The sequence below is a fragment of the Ixodes scapularis genome, unplaced genomic scaffold (genome assembly GCF_016920785.2).
Source record: "Ixodes scapularis isolate PalLabHiFi unplaced genomic scaffold, ASM1692078v2 PGA_scaffold10__122_contigs__length_95168666, whole genome shotgun sequence".
NCBI lineage: Eukaryota > Metazoa > Arthropoda > Arachnida > Ixodida > Ixodidae > Ixodes > Ixodes scapularis.
Genome location: NW_024609836.1, coordinates 8,387,761 through 8,406,655, shown reverse-complemented (window position 1 = coordinate 8,406,655; position 18,895 = coordinate 8,387,761). Strand labels below are relative to the sequence as shown.

The following is an 18,895-nucleotide window of genomic DNA, read 5'->3' as shown; positions in this document are numbered from 1 at the left end:
ATGTTTTAATGATTACGACGTAGTTCGAGTAGCTAAAAGCCTTTTTTCCGCTTCCCAGACGTGTTTCAAACGCATGTGATCCCCTGAGAGCCGTTTGAGACCGCTAAATAAACTGCTCTGTCTTTGTTTATGCGCGCGTTGTTATTCGATTGTCGTTGCAGTTGCGATCAGTGGATTCCGCTTTGCAAGCGGACTGACCGTAATAAATTGTTTCTGCTGTTAGGGTGACGAAACGGGGCTCGTAAAGCTCGAGGACGTCGCGGAGCCTATACTTTTCCATTGCGTCGACTGCTTCCGTAGACTCCGAGTCCGCTAGAGGCGCCACTGTCACGTTCACCGCCGCTCCTATGTGTTTTCGGAGGAGTTTCCAGTATTGGCGAAGCTATATCGTATTTGGATGTGTTTTGTCAACACACGAGTTTCACAATAGCATACACAAAGAACAGCATTGTCACCACTGCATGTGATTGCACATGCGCCGAACATTAACTGCATTTTGCGTATGCTATGTTTGGGGAAATTGCATGCATACATGTGTAGTCTTCGTTCCTTCAAGGAGGATGATGCATGATGCGCAAAAGTTTGGCTAAAACCAAGACGAGCAGGGTTAGGAAATGGCAGCTCCCAGGACTGCAGGCACAGCCGCTTTGGCGGTCGTCACGAGCGCGACGTCGGCAACATTTTTGCAACTGCAATTTTTAATAAAAGACGAGGTGCACTCCTACGGGAGGTGCGCTTCACAAACGGTTTGGAAGACCCAGCAAAGTGGGCAACGATCCCCGGCAACTTACTGCTTCCGATGCGCACACGTTTCTCGGTGAAGGTAAGAAAGGTCAGTACACAGACCTCTCTTGCCAAGGCAACGCGAACGGACATGACCGGTCAACCCCTCGCGTAACATTCCCATATTTAAACAAAACAAAATAAAGGGTGGTAGCTTGCACCACTAGCAATGTGTTAGCAACACAACTCAGTGTCGGAGTCTTTTTTTCTCTTTTTTTCCGAGCACATCAGTTGAATTTAGCTTCTGTATCGGATACGAGTAGTGTGTCACTCGAACTGCTTGCGAACAATGAGATTGTCTATTTGTCCGTTTGTTTTTCGGCACCCCTTGTGTCCCTCGGTCTTCGGTTTTCAAGATGCTGACAGTGTTGACCAATTCAAAGATCTGGTGAGGAATCACCAGTAGCCTAACCTTTCATTGCATTTGTAAATATCTCACCCCTGTATATATTTTTCCCCTTCTACTCTCGTTTCACCCGTTAACATATAACCGAGGAGGCAATCAGCACTTTGAACCTTTACTCTGTCCCTCTCCTTTCCCAACCCTCGCCACGAGGTTAGGTTGCTACCATTGCGTGTAGAGTGACTCTAGTAGTCGCTACAGTCACTGGATCGTGGAACAGTAGCACCATTGCCTTCCCTGCCTGCTAGCAGGACACAAACACACACTAGCATACAGACGACCGATACCTCGCATAATAATTGACTCATCGGTGTCAGCTGTTCTCAATTCCCTACAAATTTTCGAAATTGTCGTTCTGAACCATTCCTTTAAGATTGCAATGGAGCATCATTGTAATGAAAGCGGTGCTCGCCAATATCCACTCCGGGCGGCCACTCCGGCGCCACCGTCGCTTGCGCTCCCCAGCGCCGCCCGTGGTCGACCTAAGAACGATTGGTATGTTCTCATCTGAAAATGGCGGCTCGGACGTGCGATCCGACGGTGCTCTTTTGCGGCTTCAGAAGGATTGACGAGATCGCAGAATATTTCAAAGAAAAGTCACTGAAGTTAGGGGAGCAACTTTATGCGGGCCGTCACGTGTTTGGCGTGAAAGAAGAAGTCCTTCATTCCACAGCTCCCAGCGAAGTTGTAGGGAAATGCCTCGCGCAGATGAAGTCTGCTGTTTACAACGTCCGGGTTCAGGTGAGCGTGCCACCCGGTTCGGTTTCGCGTACCCCCCCCTCCACTCCTCATTTGTTGTTGTTCTGATTTCTCGGTTCAACCGTGCATAACACATTTTTTTTTTTTTTTTTTTTTGCTACGGCAGTTTTTAGCGCACCCGAGACTCATCGTGGGCGCGAGCTGCACCTGCAAGGCTGGCGTGCGTGGGTGGTGCAAACATGGAGCAGTGTGTCTCTGTCGTCACATTGCATATCTTTGCAGTTGTGTCTCTGTCGTCACATTGCATCTCGCCTTGTACGACGAAGGGAAGATCGTGGGGATGTAAGCGGGGTGCTGAGCGATGGAGTTTTTTTTGTTCCTTCGAAGTGGCAGCTGCAAATCCTGGCCTGCCCATTCGCGGGTTCCCAGGAGTCTCCGTCTCCGCTGTACACAAAAATGCAGTGTCTAACTGTGCCAGCGAGAAACAATTCTGTATCATGGAGAGCAAACAAAAACCGAGAAGCGACAAAAAAAAAAAAAAAAAGGTTTCCTTACGTTGCGCGCCGCACCGCTGCAACCCATTTCCATCGACGCTCTGCCTCGTACGGCTTTGCTGGAAAGCGGTAAAACTCTACCACTGGGGGCTTCCCAGCTGTGTTTCCGTAGCTGTTGTGACAGTCGTAAACACAGCAATAAACAGAAGTGCGCTTTTTCGACTGCGTTGTTGCGGACGACATAACGAAAGCAGCCGAGTACGCCTGCACTTTACGCCTGGCAAGCCTAACGCGAAAGCAATCGGGAAGGGCGGTAACCGCGGTAACATACCAATAGTTTTTATTTTGACGGACAGATGGCGCCACGGGTTTTTTCAAAACACCAGCGCCCGGAGCGTCTTTGGCACTGTGTGTGCAATCAAATCGGAGTATCAACCATGCTTATCTCTAAAAGGTCTCGTCAAAACGCCACAAGAACAAAGACTCGAGGGAAACGAAAACGTTTCAGCGTAGCGCTATTACCACGTCAACGCTGAGAAGTTCCAAAGTCCCACCGTCGTCAATAAAGCGAGGCCCTGGGGGGCTATGTTGCGCTGGAGGAGGAGGAGGAAAACGTTTATTGGAACATGAGGGATGATGCTGATGATGACGGAAGTGGAGCCTTAGCGGGGAGGGTTCCTCATTCCAGGATCCCTAGAAGCTGGCCAGCAAGTTTGGCCCTTTCGAGCAGCCTAAGCTGCTCTCCGGGGTCCCTGCTCCGCAGCAGCCTCTCCCAGCCGGCTTGGCCTTTTTCTTCGTCTTGGAGCTTGGGAAGCTCGTCGTTATTCGTACATTCCCACGTGGAGTGGTAGAGTGTCGCTCGGGAGCCGCACCAGGGGCAGCTGTCGTCTTCGTACCTGTCCGGATCCACGTGTCTGGCCAGCACCTTGTTCGGGAAGTTGCCCGCCTGGAGTCTCCTCCATAGGGCGGCATCTATTCTGTCGAACCTGTCCGCGGGCTCCGGAAACTGGAATCGGCAGGCCTTGTAGTGGTCAAGTAGCTCCGAGTAGCTCGGGTTCACGATAACGGTTTTCCCCGGCTGCGTCAGACCGGCCCGGAAGGTATGAGCACGGGCTCGGTCGTCTGCTGCCTGGTTACCCGTGACGCCCGCGTGAGCGGGAATCCACGCGATTTCGTGCGTTACTCCAGCACTTTTCGGGGTGACCTTATTTATAAGTTTGGCGGTTCTCGCTCCAATCCTGCCTTTTAGAAAATTTCGACAGGCCTGTTGAGAGTCCGACAGGATGAGCATGCTACTGCCCTTCCTATAGCCGTCCATCATGGCGAGCGCTATGGCTCTCTCTTCGGCCTCTTCCGTCGTTGCCCTGGGCATCGAGCAGCTATTTTTCTCCATCTTGTTTTTGTCCAGGTATACGGCTACCTTTGCATCCCGGTCCGGGTAGTCGGCAGCGTCGACATACGCCACCTCTCCCTTTTTGGCTATCCTTTCGTAGTACCTGGCTCTGGCTAGTCTTCGTTGTTCATGCGTATCCGGTCTCATGTGTTTTGGTATGGGTCGTACGATGTACGTATTTTTCGCCATATCGCTTAGGTCGGCCGTTCTGGTCGCCTTTGTCCTCACGTCGTTGAAGCCGAGTTTGGTCGCCAGGCGTCTTCCGGTCTCGCTGCGTCCGAGTCTCTCTTTCTGCGCCGTCAGCATGGCATCCTTGTGCTCTCCGTACGTGTTAGAGATGCCCATGGCCATGAGTTTTTCGGTTGATGTGGTAATGGGTAGTCCTAGCGCTAGCTTGTACACTCCCCTCATTTTGCAGTCGATCTTTCTCTCTTCTGTTTTGGTGATCCGGTGGTACGGCATGCAGTAAGTGATCCTACTTACGACGACGGCTTGAACAATCTTCGCCACGTCTCGTTCTTTTAGACCCCACTTCCTGTGGGTGACTCTCTTAATCATCCTTCCCATGATGTCTATGGTTTTGGAGATCTTTTCCCATTGTAGCGTGGCTTTCCCATTATGTTGTAACCACATACCCAGCAGCCTTAGTTCTTTCACTTCGGGCACTGTGTGGCCTTCTATCGTGACGTTGATGGGTATGCTTCTGTCGTACCTTCGTCCATGAATCCTCAGAATCTCTGATTTTTCGGGCGAGCAGTGGAGTCCGCTTGCTTTTGCCACCTCTTGTATGACTTCTGCCGCCTTTTGCAGCCTTTCCTCCTTTTCTCCTAGCGACCCTTTTGTGATCCATATCGTAATGTCATCTGCGTATACCGCGTACTCTATGTTCGGGATCTTTGCCAGTCTCTCGGATAGCTTGAAGAGCGCTATATTAAAAAGTAGGGGTGACAGCACCGCTCCTTGCGGCGTCCCCTTGTTGGGCATGTCGAACGTCTTAGTCTTTGTGTCATCAATCTGGATGGTGGCGCTGCGGTTTTCCAGGAAGGAGCGTACGTAGTTGTAGGTCTTTTCGCCTCCGTTGGTGGCGTTCAAGTTGTCTAGTATGGCGGAGTGGGCAACGTTGTCGAAGGCCGCCTTTAGGTCTATGGCTAGCACGATGTGCTCCCCTTTGGCGGGGATTTTGCCGCTCAGCACTTCTTCCCTGATCTGAAGTAGCACGTCTTGAGTGCTCAGGTGTGGCCTAAAACCGTACATGCAGTGCGGCATGAGCCCCTCTTCCTCCAGGTAGCGCTGTAGCCTGTTTTTCACCATGCGTTCCATGAGTTTGCCTACGTTCGACGTTAGCGAGATAGGTCTCATGTTGTCTATATGCGGTTTTTTTCCTTGCTTGGGAATGAGCTTGATTTGCGAGTGCTTCCACTCTTCCGGGACTTTTCCGCTGTTCCATACCTCGTTAATAAAGTTTGTGAGTTGCTTCTGAGTCTTCTGCGGTAGATTCCGTAGCGTGGCGTTGGTGATGCCGTCCCTCCCCGGTGTGCTGTTGGTCGTTTCGGCGGCGGCTGCCACCAGCTCCCCAACGTCAAAGTCTCTGTCAAGACTCTCGTTGGTTCGTCCCGTATACTCGTTTCCGGTTTCGGGTGTCCCTTGATCCGGGACGTACCTGTTCTTGATGTATTCTAGCACGTCTCCTTGGAATTTGTGTACAATCCTCGTGAGAGTTCGGTTGGTTTCGCCTCTTGTCGATGCCGGGTCCGCCAGGTATTTGAGCAGGTTCCAGGTCTGTTTTGTTTCCAAAGTGTTCTGCAGTTTGTCGCATTTTTGCCACCAGTTTTGTCGCGCCAAGTCATCGGCGTACTTTTCTATTTCCTCGTTGAGTTCCGCCACTCGACGTCTCAAATTCCGGTTCAGTTTGTTGATTTTCCACTTTACAGTCAAATTGCGCCTTTTCTTCCACAGCGTTTCGAGTCGCGAGTCAACTGCAGTGACTTTTTCGGTCAGCTCTACCTCGTTGGTGTAGTCTTCTTTGGCTCTTTTTAGTTCCCTTGTCCACCGCGCAAGGTCGTCTATGGGTCTTGTTTCCACTTCCTGTCTGAACTTTCTCCAGTCTGTTCTCTGATTCTTTCCTATGCGTCGACGCTTGGCGTCTGCCACTACTTCGATCCTAATGATGCAGTGGTCGCTTCCGAGGGTTTCTTGCGTGTTTATCCATCCCGCCGTGGCTCCCCTGATCATCGAGAGGTCCGGGTTTGTGTCTCGACTCACGCTGTTTCCCACTCTAGTGTGGCAGTCTGTGTCGTTGATGATCGTTAGTTCGTGCATCTCGATTAGCTTGAGTAACTCTTTGCCCCTCTTCGTGTCCTTTACGTAGCCCCATTCCGTATGCGCCGAGTTGAAATCTCCCGCGACGACTATCGCGTTGTCCTTGCCGGCCATCTTGCATGCCGTTTCCATGATTTCCGCGAGGTCCTCGGTCTTGTAGCCCTTGTGTTGCGCGTACACGTTTAGCACGAATGTGCTCTTGCCTCCCTTGTTGCTAGGCACCACTTCCGTCAGAACGTTCTCTACTTCTTGCTTTGTTTCGTGATGTATGACCGTGATGTTCTTATTGACGAGCGTGGCGACCCTGGGCTTGTTCTTATCGTTGCCGTAAACGTAGTACCCACTCAGATTCGCTTCTGAATTCGGTTCTTGCAGCAAGATTAGGTGCGGTTTTTCCACTTCGTCCTGTAGATAAAATGTAAAATTGCTTCGTTTTCCTCGGTAGGCTCTGCAATTCCACTGCCATATCAGAAGCCTACCTTCCATACGGTTGCTTTGCCTCTGCTTTGGCTCCTTCGTTGCTCACGCAGCTGACATCGCTTTCGTAGCCGTCCTTTGCACATTTCCTCCTAGGCGGGCCCGCCGCCCCGTCCAGTAAACTTGCGAGCATCTGTTCAATTTTAGCGAATCTTTGCTCGAATTTGTTTTCCAGTTGCTCGAATTTGCTTTCTAGTAGCTCAAACTTGTTCTCGAATTTGTTGTCTAGTTGCTCCTTTCTTTCCTCGAGCGGACCCTTTCTTTCCTTGGGCGTCTTTTTCGGTGCCTCTGCCGGCTTCGGCTGAGTTTTCGGCTCGTCCGTTTTGTTTTCACACCGTCTTCGGAGAGTCTCCAGTTCTTTCTTGTGCTTCTCTTCTTGTCTCCAAGAGTTTCCTTCCAGTCTTTTAATGGTTTCCGCCATCTTGGCGTTTTGCTCCTCCATTTTATGGAATTGTTCCCTTTGTATCTCCATTGTTCTCTGAAATTGTTCCCTTTGTATCTCTGCCACCTTCTTTAGCTCTCTAATTGTCTCCTCCATCTCGGAAATTTTCTGCTTGTCCGATTTCTCTCCCTCTATTGTGGGGTAGTTGGCTTGCCCAGTAACCCACCTCAGCGTAGGGAAGTCTTCTATGTTGCTCTGCGCCTCCGCCCACGCCTTCTTTTTGCTGACGTCGGTCAGTGTATCAGTAGTTTTGGGCTGCACCTTTTTCGTCGGTTCTTTGTATCGCTTTTTGCACTCCTTGTCCCCGGTGGGGTGTTCCCCTTCGCAGAATGCGCATCTTGCCCTGCAATTCTCTTCGCCTTCCGCGTGCGTTCGGCCGCAATTTCGGCACCCCTTTGCGTCTGGCGTGGGGCATACGTCACTCCTGTGTCCCGGCTTCATGCAGACGAAACATACTTGCTTCACCGGCCTGTATTCCCACACGTGTGCCATTTGCCCGTATAAGCACACTTGGTTTGGCAAGTGTGCTTATGTTGCGCAACTATGTTGCGCTTTTTGCACTCCCAGGAGACTAGGGAGAGGGAAGTGACGTCAACTACGCAACAAACGCAGATTGGGTGTTGATTTCGTTTTCTTCTGTCAACATCCAATCTGCATTTGCTGTGTCGTTGACGTCACTTCCCTCTTCCAAGTCTCCTGGGAGTGCAAAAAGCGCAACATAGCACCCCTGTTCACAAACGACAAAGAAATTAGGACGCGTATGTAACTTACAGCTCGTGTAGCTTTCCGCACATCTTCGTGGACACACAGCAGCGGCATAGCAGACAGAGCGCGATATCAGACTCCGCTTTCTGAATATTTGCTTGCCAGTTCAAACGGCCACATTTTCTTTCAGGAGTCCTGTCAATCTAAACGAAGGACAAACTGAACCAACTGAACTGACTGAACTTCGAATTCGCGCAAAAGCCACATTTTGCAACTTTCGAAACAAACAGCACAGTGTGGCTAGTGTTCCCGTCCTCCCAGTTGAGTACCATATTCCGCTAAATTTGAAGGGCCATTTTATGTTTATTTATTCTTATTTGGTTTCCAACAAGATAATTTTTTCTAAGGTAGTTTCAATTCAGTATTAGAAACGAACTTAATCGAGTTAATTCGATCACACAATGTATTTCAGGTAAGAGTTGATCAGCAAGTTTCGGTTTCAGTTTGCTGCGTTAACTTTACATCACGTCGTCACCAAATACTCTATTTTACTTTTCAAATAAGCAACTTTTCATTATTTTATAATACTACAGGCGGTGCCGCTCTCCTGTGAAGTGTAGAACAAGAGAGCGAGACTCTAGGACCGTGTGCCAACCGGCTGCCGCCGTCTCGTTGCCGCCGCTCGAAAAGGTAACGGCGCGCACGTATGCCAACAATGTCGACAGCAAGCTAAAGTTATTTGTTTCCATTATTTTAATAATAAAAGTTAGTAAGGGTTATATAAAACAGCTCGAAGTCACCGACAGGCTGATAAATACAAAGACTGCCGAAGAATGCAGGGGGGACTGGCCAGCACTGCAGAGCTCGAGGTGCTGCCCGCTGGGCCAGAACAAAGAGCTCCGTTAATGCTTAGATCAGCCTTATTTTAAAGGAATTACTTCGAAGCGTTAAACATATAATTTATTTCCTCTTGAAAGTGTGTGCTTACTTGCAAATAAATTTTGTTTATAGCCAGAAAGCCAGCCACAAAAGTCAACACTATCCAATCCATAGCGCGGCGTGTGTTTTTGTGAGACGCCGAACGGACGATGTGGTGGTAATCTCCGACCTCTGGTCTCTTCCCCAATTCTAAAAAAAAACAAAAATGGCCTATTTCGCGTCCCAAGAGAAGCGGAAAGCCGAGGAGTCCGCCCTGGTTCACGTGAAGAAGCCTCGCAATGAGCTGCTCGGCTACTCCGACGCGGGAAAGCGGCTCCAGTTGGCCGTAAGTACGCCGAGCAAACGCCGGCGCTAGCACCCCGTTCGATAGCCGGCATTTCGTTCCCACCGATTACATACCTTTGGTTCCATCCCAACATCAGTAACATAAGCAGGCTTAGAGGTTGCAAGGGCGGGCTCGTAGCCTCCAAGGTGCCTGCTGTCAACGGTGCTTCAGTACTGGCCCCTTCTCAATGATGCAAGCTCGTAGCGTACAACTGAGCGTAGAATTCAGCCTAAAGTAACAATACAAATGCATAAACTGTAACTTAGTTTCGCTTTTGGAGTATCTTGCGACTCTGTTTAGTTCGTACGTACAGGTTGCCGCTCGTCTCACAGCATTTTTGCCGTTTTCTTGCTGCTGTCGCTCGTCACCTACCGAGCCTCCACCTGTATCTCTCCTCCGAACAGCGTGGGCCTTCGCGGTCTCGGTTTGTGTGCCGCCTCCGCGTCCGACGCGTCCTACGCGAGATGCTTGAACGGGCCCGGTGCTGCCGTTAGGCTTAAAGGACTTACGACCCCGCGATGGAGACACTCTGCTGCCTGCTTGTTGTTCTGCCTCAGTACCGAGTGGCTGGTCGACGCGACGGTTCTTCTCTCCGGCGACGTCGCTTCAAACCCAGGACCTCAGCACCCCACCTGCACCCGTTGTACCAAACGTGTTCTGGATTGCCAGGCCGCGCTGTGCTGTGATGCATGTGACCGCTGGTCCCACCGTGCATGCGTGTATGTCTCTCTGCCGGAGTACAGGAAGTTGAGCTCCAGCAACGATTTGTGGTATTGCCTGGGTTGCTCCCTGCCCCCTTTCGCGGACGACTTGTTTGACCTTCCCGTGGCCTCCGCGATACAGCCTCCTACGGTACCTACGCCTGTTGCAACCGGGAGATCGTCCGGCGGAGGGAGGAAAGTGACAACGTTCTGGTACGGCAACTGCCGAAGCATTCGAAACAAGGTGGTAGACCTCCAGGCACACGTGTCTTCGTTGCCCCCAGGTTCTGTTGTGTTGCTCACGGAGACTTGGCTCGACGTAGGTGTAGCAGACAGCGAACTTTTCGACACGAATGCTTATACCGTGTTCCGGAAAGACAGGTGTGGCAGGGGGGGAGGTGTCCTATTGGCTTTCCCGGCGTCGGCACGCGTTTTTCGTCGCACGGACCTTGAACACCACGATCTCGAAGCACTCTTCGTGGAGCTCTGCCTGCCTCACAGTACAGTCCTAGTGGGCTGTGTCTACTGCCCGCCGTCGATACGGGAGGAGTCATACAGGCTCCTGGAGGTATCGTTACGGGCCGCTTCTCTCAGGAACTATGAGAACATACTGGTATTCGGCGACTTCAACTCGCACATTGACTGGTTCACACACGAGGAGCCTGTTCCCCGCGATCGTTCGGATGACTTCTTACTCGACTTTGCGTCATCAGCTGGCCTCACGCAGGCGTGCACTGGATCGACGTACTCAACTCGCGACGGAACTTCCAGCTTTCTAGACCTTCTCTTCGTGGTAGACCCGACCCGAATAGTTTCCTGTGAGACTTCTGAGGGACTGCCCGGTAGCGATCACCTGGCGATCGAGGTGACGTACGCCGCTGTGCTGCCACGTAGGGGGCACCATGCACGCACACTATGGAAGTTCGACCAGACCGACCACGGCCACCTGGCACGCCTGGCACACCTCGCACCTTGGTGCATGACGACGACTGGCAATGACCCCCTTGGTAATTTCGATCTGTGGTGCGACCTGGCGGGAGCAATTCAGAAGGAGTGCGTGCCCTTCCGCACCCGCTCCTCGGGACGAAATTATTGCCCATGGATCACCCCCGACATAATGAAGGCAGCGAGAATAAAGAGGGGACTCTTCAGGAAGGCCTCCCGCTCCAACTGTCCCGTGGCTTTACGCGCTGCAAAAGACCACCAGCGGGCTCTAAAGGCTGCCATACATGTCGCACACCAGCGCTACACCTCCACGATAGCACAAAAAGCAAAGGACGACCCTAAGGTCTTCTGGTCGTACGTAAGTCGCCTCAGAAGGCCTTGCCAACGTCCCAGCTTCAGCGCCAACGGAAGAACGATCGATGCCCCCGGTGAGATTGCTGCACTTTTCGCAGACCACTTCTCGTCTGTCTACAACACCGACGGACAGCGGCTGTCTGCGCATTCCGCTGCTTTCGCACCATCATCATCTGGCACCGACGCATCGAGCCTGGAGGAGATCACTTTCTCAACCGAAGCACTGAGCATTGCGGTGTCCAAGATCAAGCATTCGCAATGTCCTGGCCCAGACGGTGTGGCACCTGCCTTTTTCAAGATGATCACGCAGCACACTTTGCCCTCGCTCGCCCGTGTGCTTCAGAGACTTTTCGACGTGGGAGCTGTTCCTGCTTCCTGGCAACACGCCTTGGTTACCCCTATCCACAAGGGAAAAGGAAAGCCTACAGACGACGTCACGCATTATCGACCGGTTTCAATAACATCGATCATCTGCCGCACATTCGAACGCGTGGTGAACGGCCAACTTCTCGACTTCCTCGAGGGCACTGGCTACCTATCGCAGTCACAGCACGGTTTCAGACACAACCGTAGCTGTGAGACGGCCCTGGCGACCCTGAGCCATTTCGTAAGCAACTGCATTGACAATCGCACAGAGACAGATCTCGTTCAGCTTGACCTCAGCAACGCGTTCGACACCCTCGACATCGGTCTCCTGCTGCGCAAGGTGTCGGGCGCCGGCATCCAAGGTTTCCTGTTGAAGTGGCTGTCGAACTTTCTGAGCGGAAGAAGCCAACAAGTCGTTTACCGAGGTGCGCGCTCGGCTGCGATGAACGTTCCCTCCGGTGTGCCACAAGGGTCGGTCCTGGGTCCTACATTATTTTTAATCTACGTCAATGACATGCCCCGGGACGACAGGTTCCCCCTCGTCCAGTACGCGGACGACACGTCGATATTGGCCCCACTTACTTCCCCCGACACCTGCCTCCTCCTCCAAGACTACATCAACAACATAAAGGGCTGGGCGACTGACAATTGCCTGCGGCTTAGCCCCGCGAAAAGTGCCGTGATGCGCTTTAGCAGCGGCCGTAAGGTGGAAAAACCCTGTTACCATCTGCTCGGTGTGCCACTAGCCACATGCGACTCTCTCACCATCTTAGGGGTCACATTTACGAGGACACTGGATTTTTCTGTCCACATAGCCAGTGTCGTGGCCAAGGCTCGACGATCCATGGGGTTTGTGTCTCGGGTGTCCAGGCCATGTGGACCCTCGGCCTTCCGCACCTTGTATACATCGATCGTGCTGCCGTCATTGGAGTATTGTAGCTCAGTGTGGTCCCCGTCTCAGCGGCATCTCGTGGACCGCATTGAGAGCGTGCAGAGACGCGGTTCCCGGATTCTTTGCGCACGCGCTTTGGGCTCCACGGACGCAGATTATTCAACCAGGCTTAAACTTGCGGGGTGGCGGCCACTTGAGCAACGTCGGCGAATGGCTCGCGTGCGCCTTGTTTGCCGCACGCTGGACGGCTCACTGACCGGGTCGTACCTATCAACGGCAGTGCGTGTGAATAGACGTACTGGCCAGCCTGAGCCACTGCATGCCAGGACTGTAAGACATGGCCTGTCCGCGATCCCTGCAGGCGTAGGTGAGCTTCTCTCTGTCCCGCTGAGGGAGCGCAAGCCTCTTCCGCGGGGCAGGGAGGAGTCCCATGAGCTATGCAAACGATACGGCCAGCATCTGTTCACAAGTTGATGGCCCGTAAGAGGTTCGCCCAAGGGTCTTTGCGCGTGCTCCGTGTCACCCTGGGGCGGGGCGTGGCGGGGGCCGCGGTTGCGGGCTCGGCTGCGCGGGGTGCACCGCACACAGCGGTGCGCTCGCGTGTTTGTGCTTGTGGCTGGGACCTCCGCCGTGGTCTGCATGGGGGTGGGGTGGGGCACAGCGAGGTTTCATATCTTCCCCTCTGGGTTATGATTATTCGTTGTTTTTATACATGTATATATGTTATCTTGTACTTACGACTACTGTTTATGTTTATACCTACTCAGCGGCGGGCTAGCAGGCGCACATGCGTAAGGGTACAAACCTTTCTGTCTAGCCTTGCACGCCGCTGAGTGGGCAAACTTTCTCGTGCAAATAAAAATTATTATTATTATTATTATCTTGACGGATGCACAAATTCACACGAATTTATTTAGTATCTCAAGTCTCCACATCGGTGCTACGTATTCTCATGTTGGAGACCGAACCGTAGATCGGCAACTGCAGCGTTATTTGATGTTGCGGCACATCCTAAAAGTAATTGTGAACTAACCTAGATGCTTTCTATATGTAACTCCAACTGCATTTAGAATTTTTTGTAAGGGTGCAACTTCATTGCAATTTAACTCAAACAAAAGAAACTGTAACTCGATTGCTTTCAAAGAGTGACTTGGTCAGCTCAGACCTACAGCGTGCACTTTCGTCCCTTCGCGGAGATCTGCAAAATCAACATGCAAACAGCGACTGTCATCGGACGGGCTGAGTGAATTGCTGACCTTCCAGACGGATTCGTTTGTCTCTGTATTAAAATTTAAGATTTGAAACGAAATGTTGTGCACTGTTTGTAGGGCCTTTGCAGAACGTTCAAGGGCCTACCGAATGTGTTAAGCACAAGTCATGCATATTTTGACTTGTGTTCCGCCAGCTGCTCGCTGCCAATTTGTTTTATCATAAAGCGTGAATGAGGCAAAGATATTGGAGTGATCAGCGTGCTTCCTTGCCTAGGTATGCTTATGCCCGCGCTGTCTGGGCACATGAGTTCTTCGCAAGTTTGCCAAAGGTGGCAGTGGTTGTCCAATTTAAAATAAATTTGAGTCGGGATCTCACATCCTTCAGAGGCGGCGACGGCCTTTACAAAAAGCAGTGGCTAGAACGAACAAAGACACGAATAAAAGGAGAAAAAAAATTGTTCCAAGCAAACTGTATTGGACCTAAATATTCGGTTGAGATCAAAAGACTCTCGGTCAAGCATGCTCACTGTTGGGGTGTTGAGAGGAGCTACAAGTGTTATCCTTTGGTTTTCAGATATAAGATTTTACAAAAAAAAGTTTTATATTTTTATGGCTGACTGTTGGGAAGTTTAACACAGAAAGGTACAACGAAAGTAGGCATACTAACTTTGACTGCAATATGCCAAGTGTGTGTTATTCTTCGCTATGGGACGGTATTCGCTTGGTAAAAGCACTGTCGGACGGCACTTGAAAGCTCCGCAAGAATGCCGTCGGATGGCACTCTAAACACTGAATATAATAATGCCAATCAAACCCGCCTACAAAAAAAAAAAAAAAAAAAAAGAAATGGTGAAAGCATTTAGTGAAAATGCTCTGAACAAAATACAGCAATTCAAGTATGTTCCATGAAAGACATTTAGACCCAACAAAAAATTCAGAAATTACAATTCTGCTGTCTTTTTAGCTACTTCACCTTTCCTCAGAGTCGGAAAAGAAAACAAAGTGCATGTGAATGAATCTACCGTATTGGGATGGGGAACTAAGAACGGGAACCAGGAGCCTCGAAATGTTTTTTTCCCGATAACAAGTTGTAGAATGACACTGTGAAATAGTATGGAATACCCAATACAACATTTACCCTTTCTTTTTTTCAATACTGTAGGTGCGGTGTCACACAGCCTAAATGACGCGCATCTTTTACATTTTTTCAAGCTTGCAGAATTATGTTGGCCTATGTGAACACTTAGAGAAAACAAAAACGCTAACGCACAATCCACGAACAGCTTGTGGGTTACAGCCAGACAAGAGTTGATAGCTGTATCGGTCTTCGCTGGGGCCTACTCTATCAATAGCTTGTAGTATGGTGCTCAAGAGGAGAATTCTGGTGGGTTTGCTCGCCTCGATTCTATCGCTTTGCACGGTGCCACCGTCTGGTAAGCATTGATTCACCGCTGCATTTTGGTTCTGATCCGAGGCTCGGGAGTCGCGGTGCTTTGGCAGCTTTGAGCAGCTCTATGTCGCCGACAGGGTGAGAAAGGTGGGGATGGGCTTCGGTGGTTCGTTCCTTGGCGTGAGCTAAGGCACGGAGCACGTGCTGGAGGCATTCGAAAGACACACCGAGCCCTCACTCTGTCGGCGACTATGGCAACGATGGGAAGTTGTGTCAGGATTGATGGCCTTGCAGGAGGTGGGTCGCACGTCCAGCCTGGAGGCCCCCATCATGCTGCTCACGGGCCACCTGGGGGAGCTCTACTGCGGCAAGTTCCACCCGGACGGGACGTACTTGGCGACCTCGGGCTTCGACCGCCAGATTTGTGAGTCCCCGGGGCGTCGTGCTGACGACGTGAACGATACGCCCCTTCGGAAGGGTGTTCAGTTTAAGGTGGCTCTAAAATCGATTTTCAAATTGACTTTTTATGGCTTAAACATGGTTTTTCCATAATAAAAAGCAGAGTGGACAAAGAACGGACAAAAGAAAAATGAGTACAACGGACGAGCGCGAGCAAGTATAACGTTATGCCCTATTTCTGAGATATCTCTCGGATAAAAAGGCGTGTTGCTATATTGTGTTTTTAATAGAAAAGAGTCACATAAACAACATAAAGTCTCCTTTTTGTTTGTTTGTATTTTTAGCATAAAAGGCCACCCACATTTGTTAATTTGGGTGTTTCAGGATCCTTAAAGGCCAACCTACAAAATCATCATCTGCCTGGAAGAAAACCGGTTCCCAGCTTTCCTCTTTACACTCCCTCTTGCACTCTTCTATCCTCCTTTCCCCACAGGAGTGGGTCCGTGAGCTCTTCTCAGCAGGAAAGGGGAGGGACTTCCTGTTTTTCGAATGGAAAGAGGAATTGAGAGAGAATTTTCTCTTTTCTGGCTGCTCTTCAGCCTTTAAAGGGATGCTGAACTAAAATCTGGATTCCCCAAAACACGCGGCAAAAGCGTGCAACGGGATGCTACAAACACCAAAACATCACCCATACAGCAATATCTCGAACGGATGACCATATTTAAAAAAAAAAAGAGCCGCATTTGGCAGGAATGTTGACGTCATATTTTTCCGAAAAGGAGAGGGAACGGCCTCGCGTCTTTTTTGCCTCGCGGCCTTGAGGGAGCGAAGCGAAGAGAGGAGGAAACTAGGTATCTTGACGTCACGCGCCTCGTCGGCCTGGTTCAATCTGGACTTCTTTTTCCAAAAATATGACCGTCCATTTGAGATATTGCCTTACTAGTAGTGTTGTAGGGATTGTAGCATCCCGCCTACATCTCCAGCATCTTTTTTTTTTTTTTTTTTTTGAAATCCAAATTTTGGTTCACCATTCCTTTAAAGGGATACTACAACGAAATTTCGGCGCTCATTTTTTGGTCTATATGTGTTCAAAAAAGCAGCATCACATCGAACATACCAATATCTTGTTAAACAAGTCACGAAAAGGAATTTTAAAACGAATTAAACGATTAGCAAAGAGCACCTGGTGGATGTCGCTAACGCCTCGCTTGTAATGCCCGTCTAGGAACCTTGACAACTAGTGACGGAGGTTGTCTTGTCTCCGGCCACGACCAGAGAAGAGGGGCAGGAGGAACTCCCCTCTTCCCGAGAATCCCTTTTGTGTGTCGCAGAAGTCGCTATTGTCCCCCTAGAAGATTATAGAAGATTAACCCGTCACTCAAAATTCGTACAAAAGCAGCCGCTTCGGTGGCTGGAACGACTAGGCTATCCTCTCGACGTCAGCCTCGCCGTAGCTTTGCTCGTCTTGAGACGACCTACGTCACGATTGCGTTGGATGTCATGTGGTCTCCGCTGGGCCTTCTCCGAGCGCTTGCCAGAGTGGGCCGTTTATAATGAAAAATACAGCCACCAGGCTCAAAATACAAACGCGCGATTGTCATTTACGGACATTCTGGATCATATTCAACCTATTTTTGAACACGACGGGAATATTTCAAATTTCGTTGAAGTATCCCTTTAAGGCTCATAAATTACGACATAAAAAGACAATTCAAAGTTGGCTCTGGTGCCCCTTTAAAAAACACTGACACCTTTCATTTTTTTTTTTTTGTTATACGATTTATTATGGTGTCAGAAGACTACCCAATCAATATTTTGTTACAATGTCACATATTTTTTATAAAAACAAAAAATGCAACTGCTCGAAACCAAAACCGAAACTGGAGCGGGAAGGAAAAAGAAATATAAAAGAGGAGAGAGTTGGCGGAAGTCACGTGGCTGTGCAACTAGTTTTTTCCCCAATCACTGGATTTGCAGCTTTTTAGAAGCCACAAAGATGGATATCATTTTTTTTTTTCTATTTTTAATATTATGTGTGTGACTTCAATGACCCAGGACTTTGATTATATTTGGTGGTTGTGTCTAAACCATAGAAAATGGCACGTGACCACAGAGAAGAGAGTGAGCGCGACTCACACCAGCCAGTTCTCAATCAGCGGTTTTTGTGCAAAAAGAAAACGAATTTCGAGCCGCAAATTGTTTTCTGGGTAGTTGGGCTCTCGTATGTCATGTACAAATAAAAACCTTGGCGAGGACAAATACTCTGTCAGTTTCCCTTTAAACACCTTTATCCTTAACACTCCTGTTCTCACCTCAAAAAGTAAATAGCTTTGCCGGGAATTATCAAACACCTGTTTTTTTTCTTATGTCCTGTTTTTGTGACCTATACATTGCTAAAGCTCATTTCTTTTGCATTCTTCCCTCCCATGTTTTCCTTTCTTCTTCTTCTACCCCCTTTTCCACTGAACTGGTCTGCTAAGCCCCATCATTAGTGTTATGCACATTAGATTTCAGATTCGGTTCGTCTGTTTCGGGTTTACATTTTTCTATATAGACTAGACCGATCTCACCAGCCAGTTTGGCTATGCCACCGCTGCCACAATGCATCGAGGGAATTTTATTCTTCCTGCACGTGCAGAAAGCACGAGGCGTCCCAGGCATTCCCGCCGGCCTCCTGTGAACTAAGCATGTTATGGCGGCTTCATTCATGCACCGAACACTTGGCGAGATCGGCCTATTGCTTCTATACTTTCTGTGCCTTTCACCTGTTCTTCATTTCAGTTAGCATTTGTTAAAATTTCAATGTACTATTTGCCCCTCTGTTCTCATTGGACGACCAGCCCATGTCGCCCTGTACTGCTCACACCCTTTGTCAAATTTCTAGTCCCTATTAAACCTGTGACCTCATGCACAGTACCACATTGCCAAAAGCTAGTCCAGCCACCATAACTCTTTTGCATATCTATTATTATACCTATTACATCCGTGTTCATATCTATTACAGTTGTAGGGTGTTTTGAGTTTTATGTCATCTGAATTTATTTTCCCTTTTTTGATTATATTTTTTTTGTGTTCTAGATATTTCCTTCACTCATTGAGCCATACTTCCAGATATTTGTCTATTTCTTGTCTATTTCTACTTGATCTATTGCAGCGTCTTAAGTTTTTTGGGGGTTCCCTCTTTTCGTCGTTAAGCACCATTGCTCCAGACTCGTCACCACTAGAAGTCAGGCCCAAGATGTCTCCTTCCTCTCCAGATATCCCAGTTATTTCCCACAATCTATTTGGGATATTTGCCATGTGCACTATATAATATGAGCACCTTCAAAAGTACACCCTCTGCTGGACTTGATGTGTAATCCCTGCTCAATGACAGACACAGGCACAAGTTCCTTGCATTTGTTCAAAAAGCATTTTGGGGTGTGGGTTGGCAAACAAAATGTTGTCACATTTAATGATCACACCTTCGCACGCCTCGACAGTGGCACAGTGTTTGAGAGTCAGACTCACAGTCCCAGGGTCCTGTATTCGACTCCCCTTGGTTGGTTCCATCTTCCGAATCTATCCACTTACCACTCCTTCGCACATGCACATTCTTTTCGTAGAAAATAGGCAGAAATTTACCAGGGAGACTGTCGAAAGAAATGCTGTCGCATTT

The 18,895-nt window shown here is 49.5% G+C and overlaps 1 protein-coding gene across 1 annotated transcript in view; it reads left to right on the top strand.

Moving 5' to 3' along the window:
* Positions 1 to 8,749: 8,749 nt before the first annotated feature.
* LOC8043085 (U5 small nuclear ribonucleoprotein 40 kDa protein) overlaps positions 8,750 to 18,895 on the top strand; it is a 42,531-nt gene continuing 32,385 nt past the window's right edge. The window contains exons 1-2 of the mRNA XM_042287316.1: positions 8,750 to 8,979; positions 15,133 to 15,262. Of these exons, the coding sequence (XP_042143250.1) occupies positions 8,860 to 8,979; positions 15,133 to 15,262 (250 nt within the window). The 5' untranslated portion in view covers positions 8,750 to 8,859. The remainder of the gene's footprint in view (positions 8,980 to 15,132; positions 15,263 to 18,895) is intronic.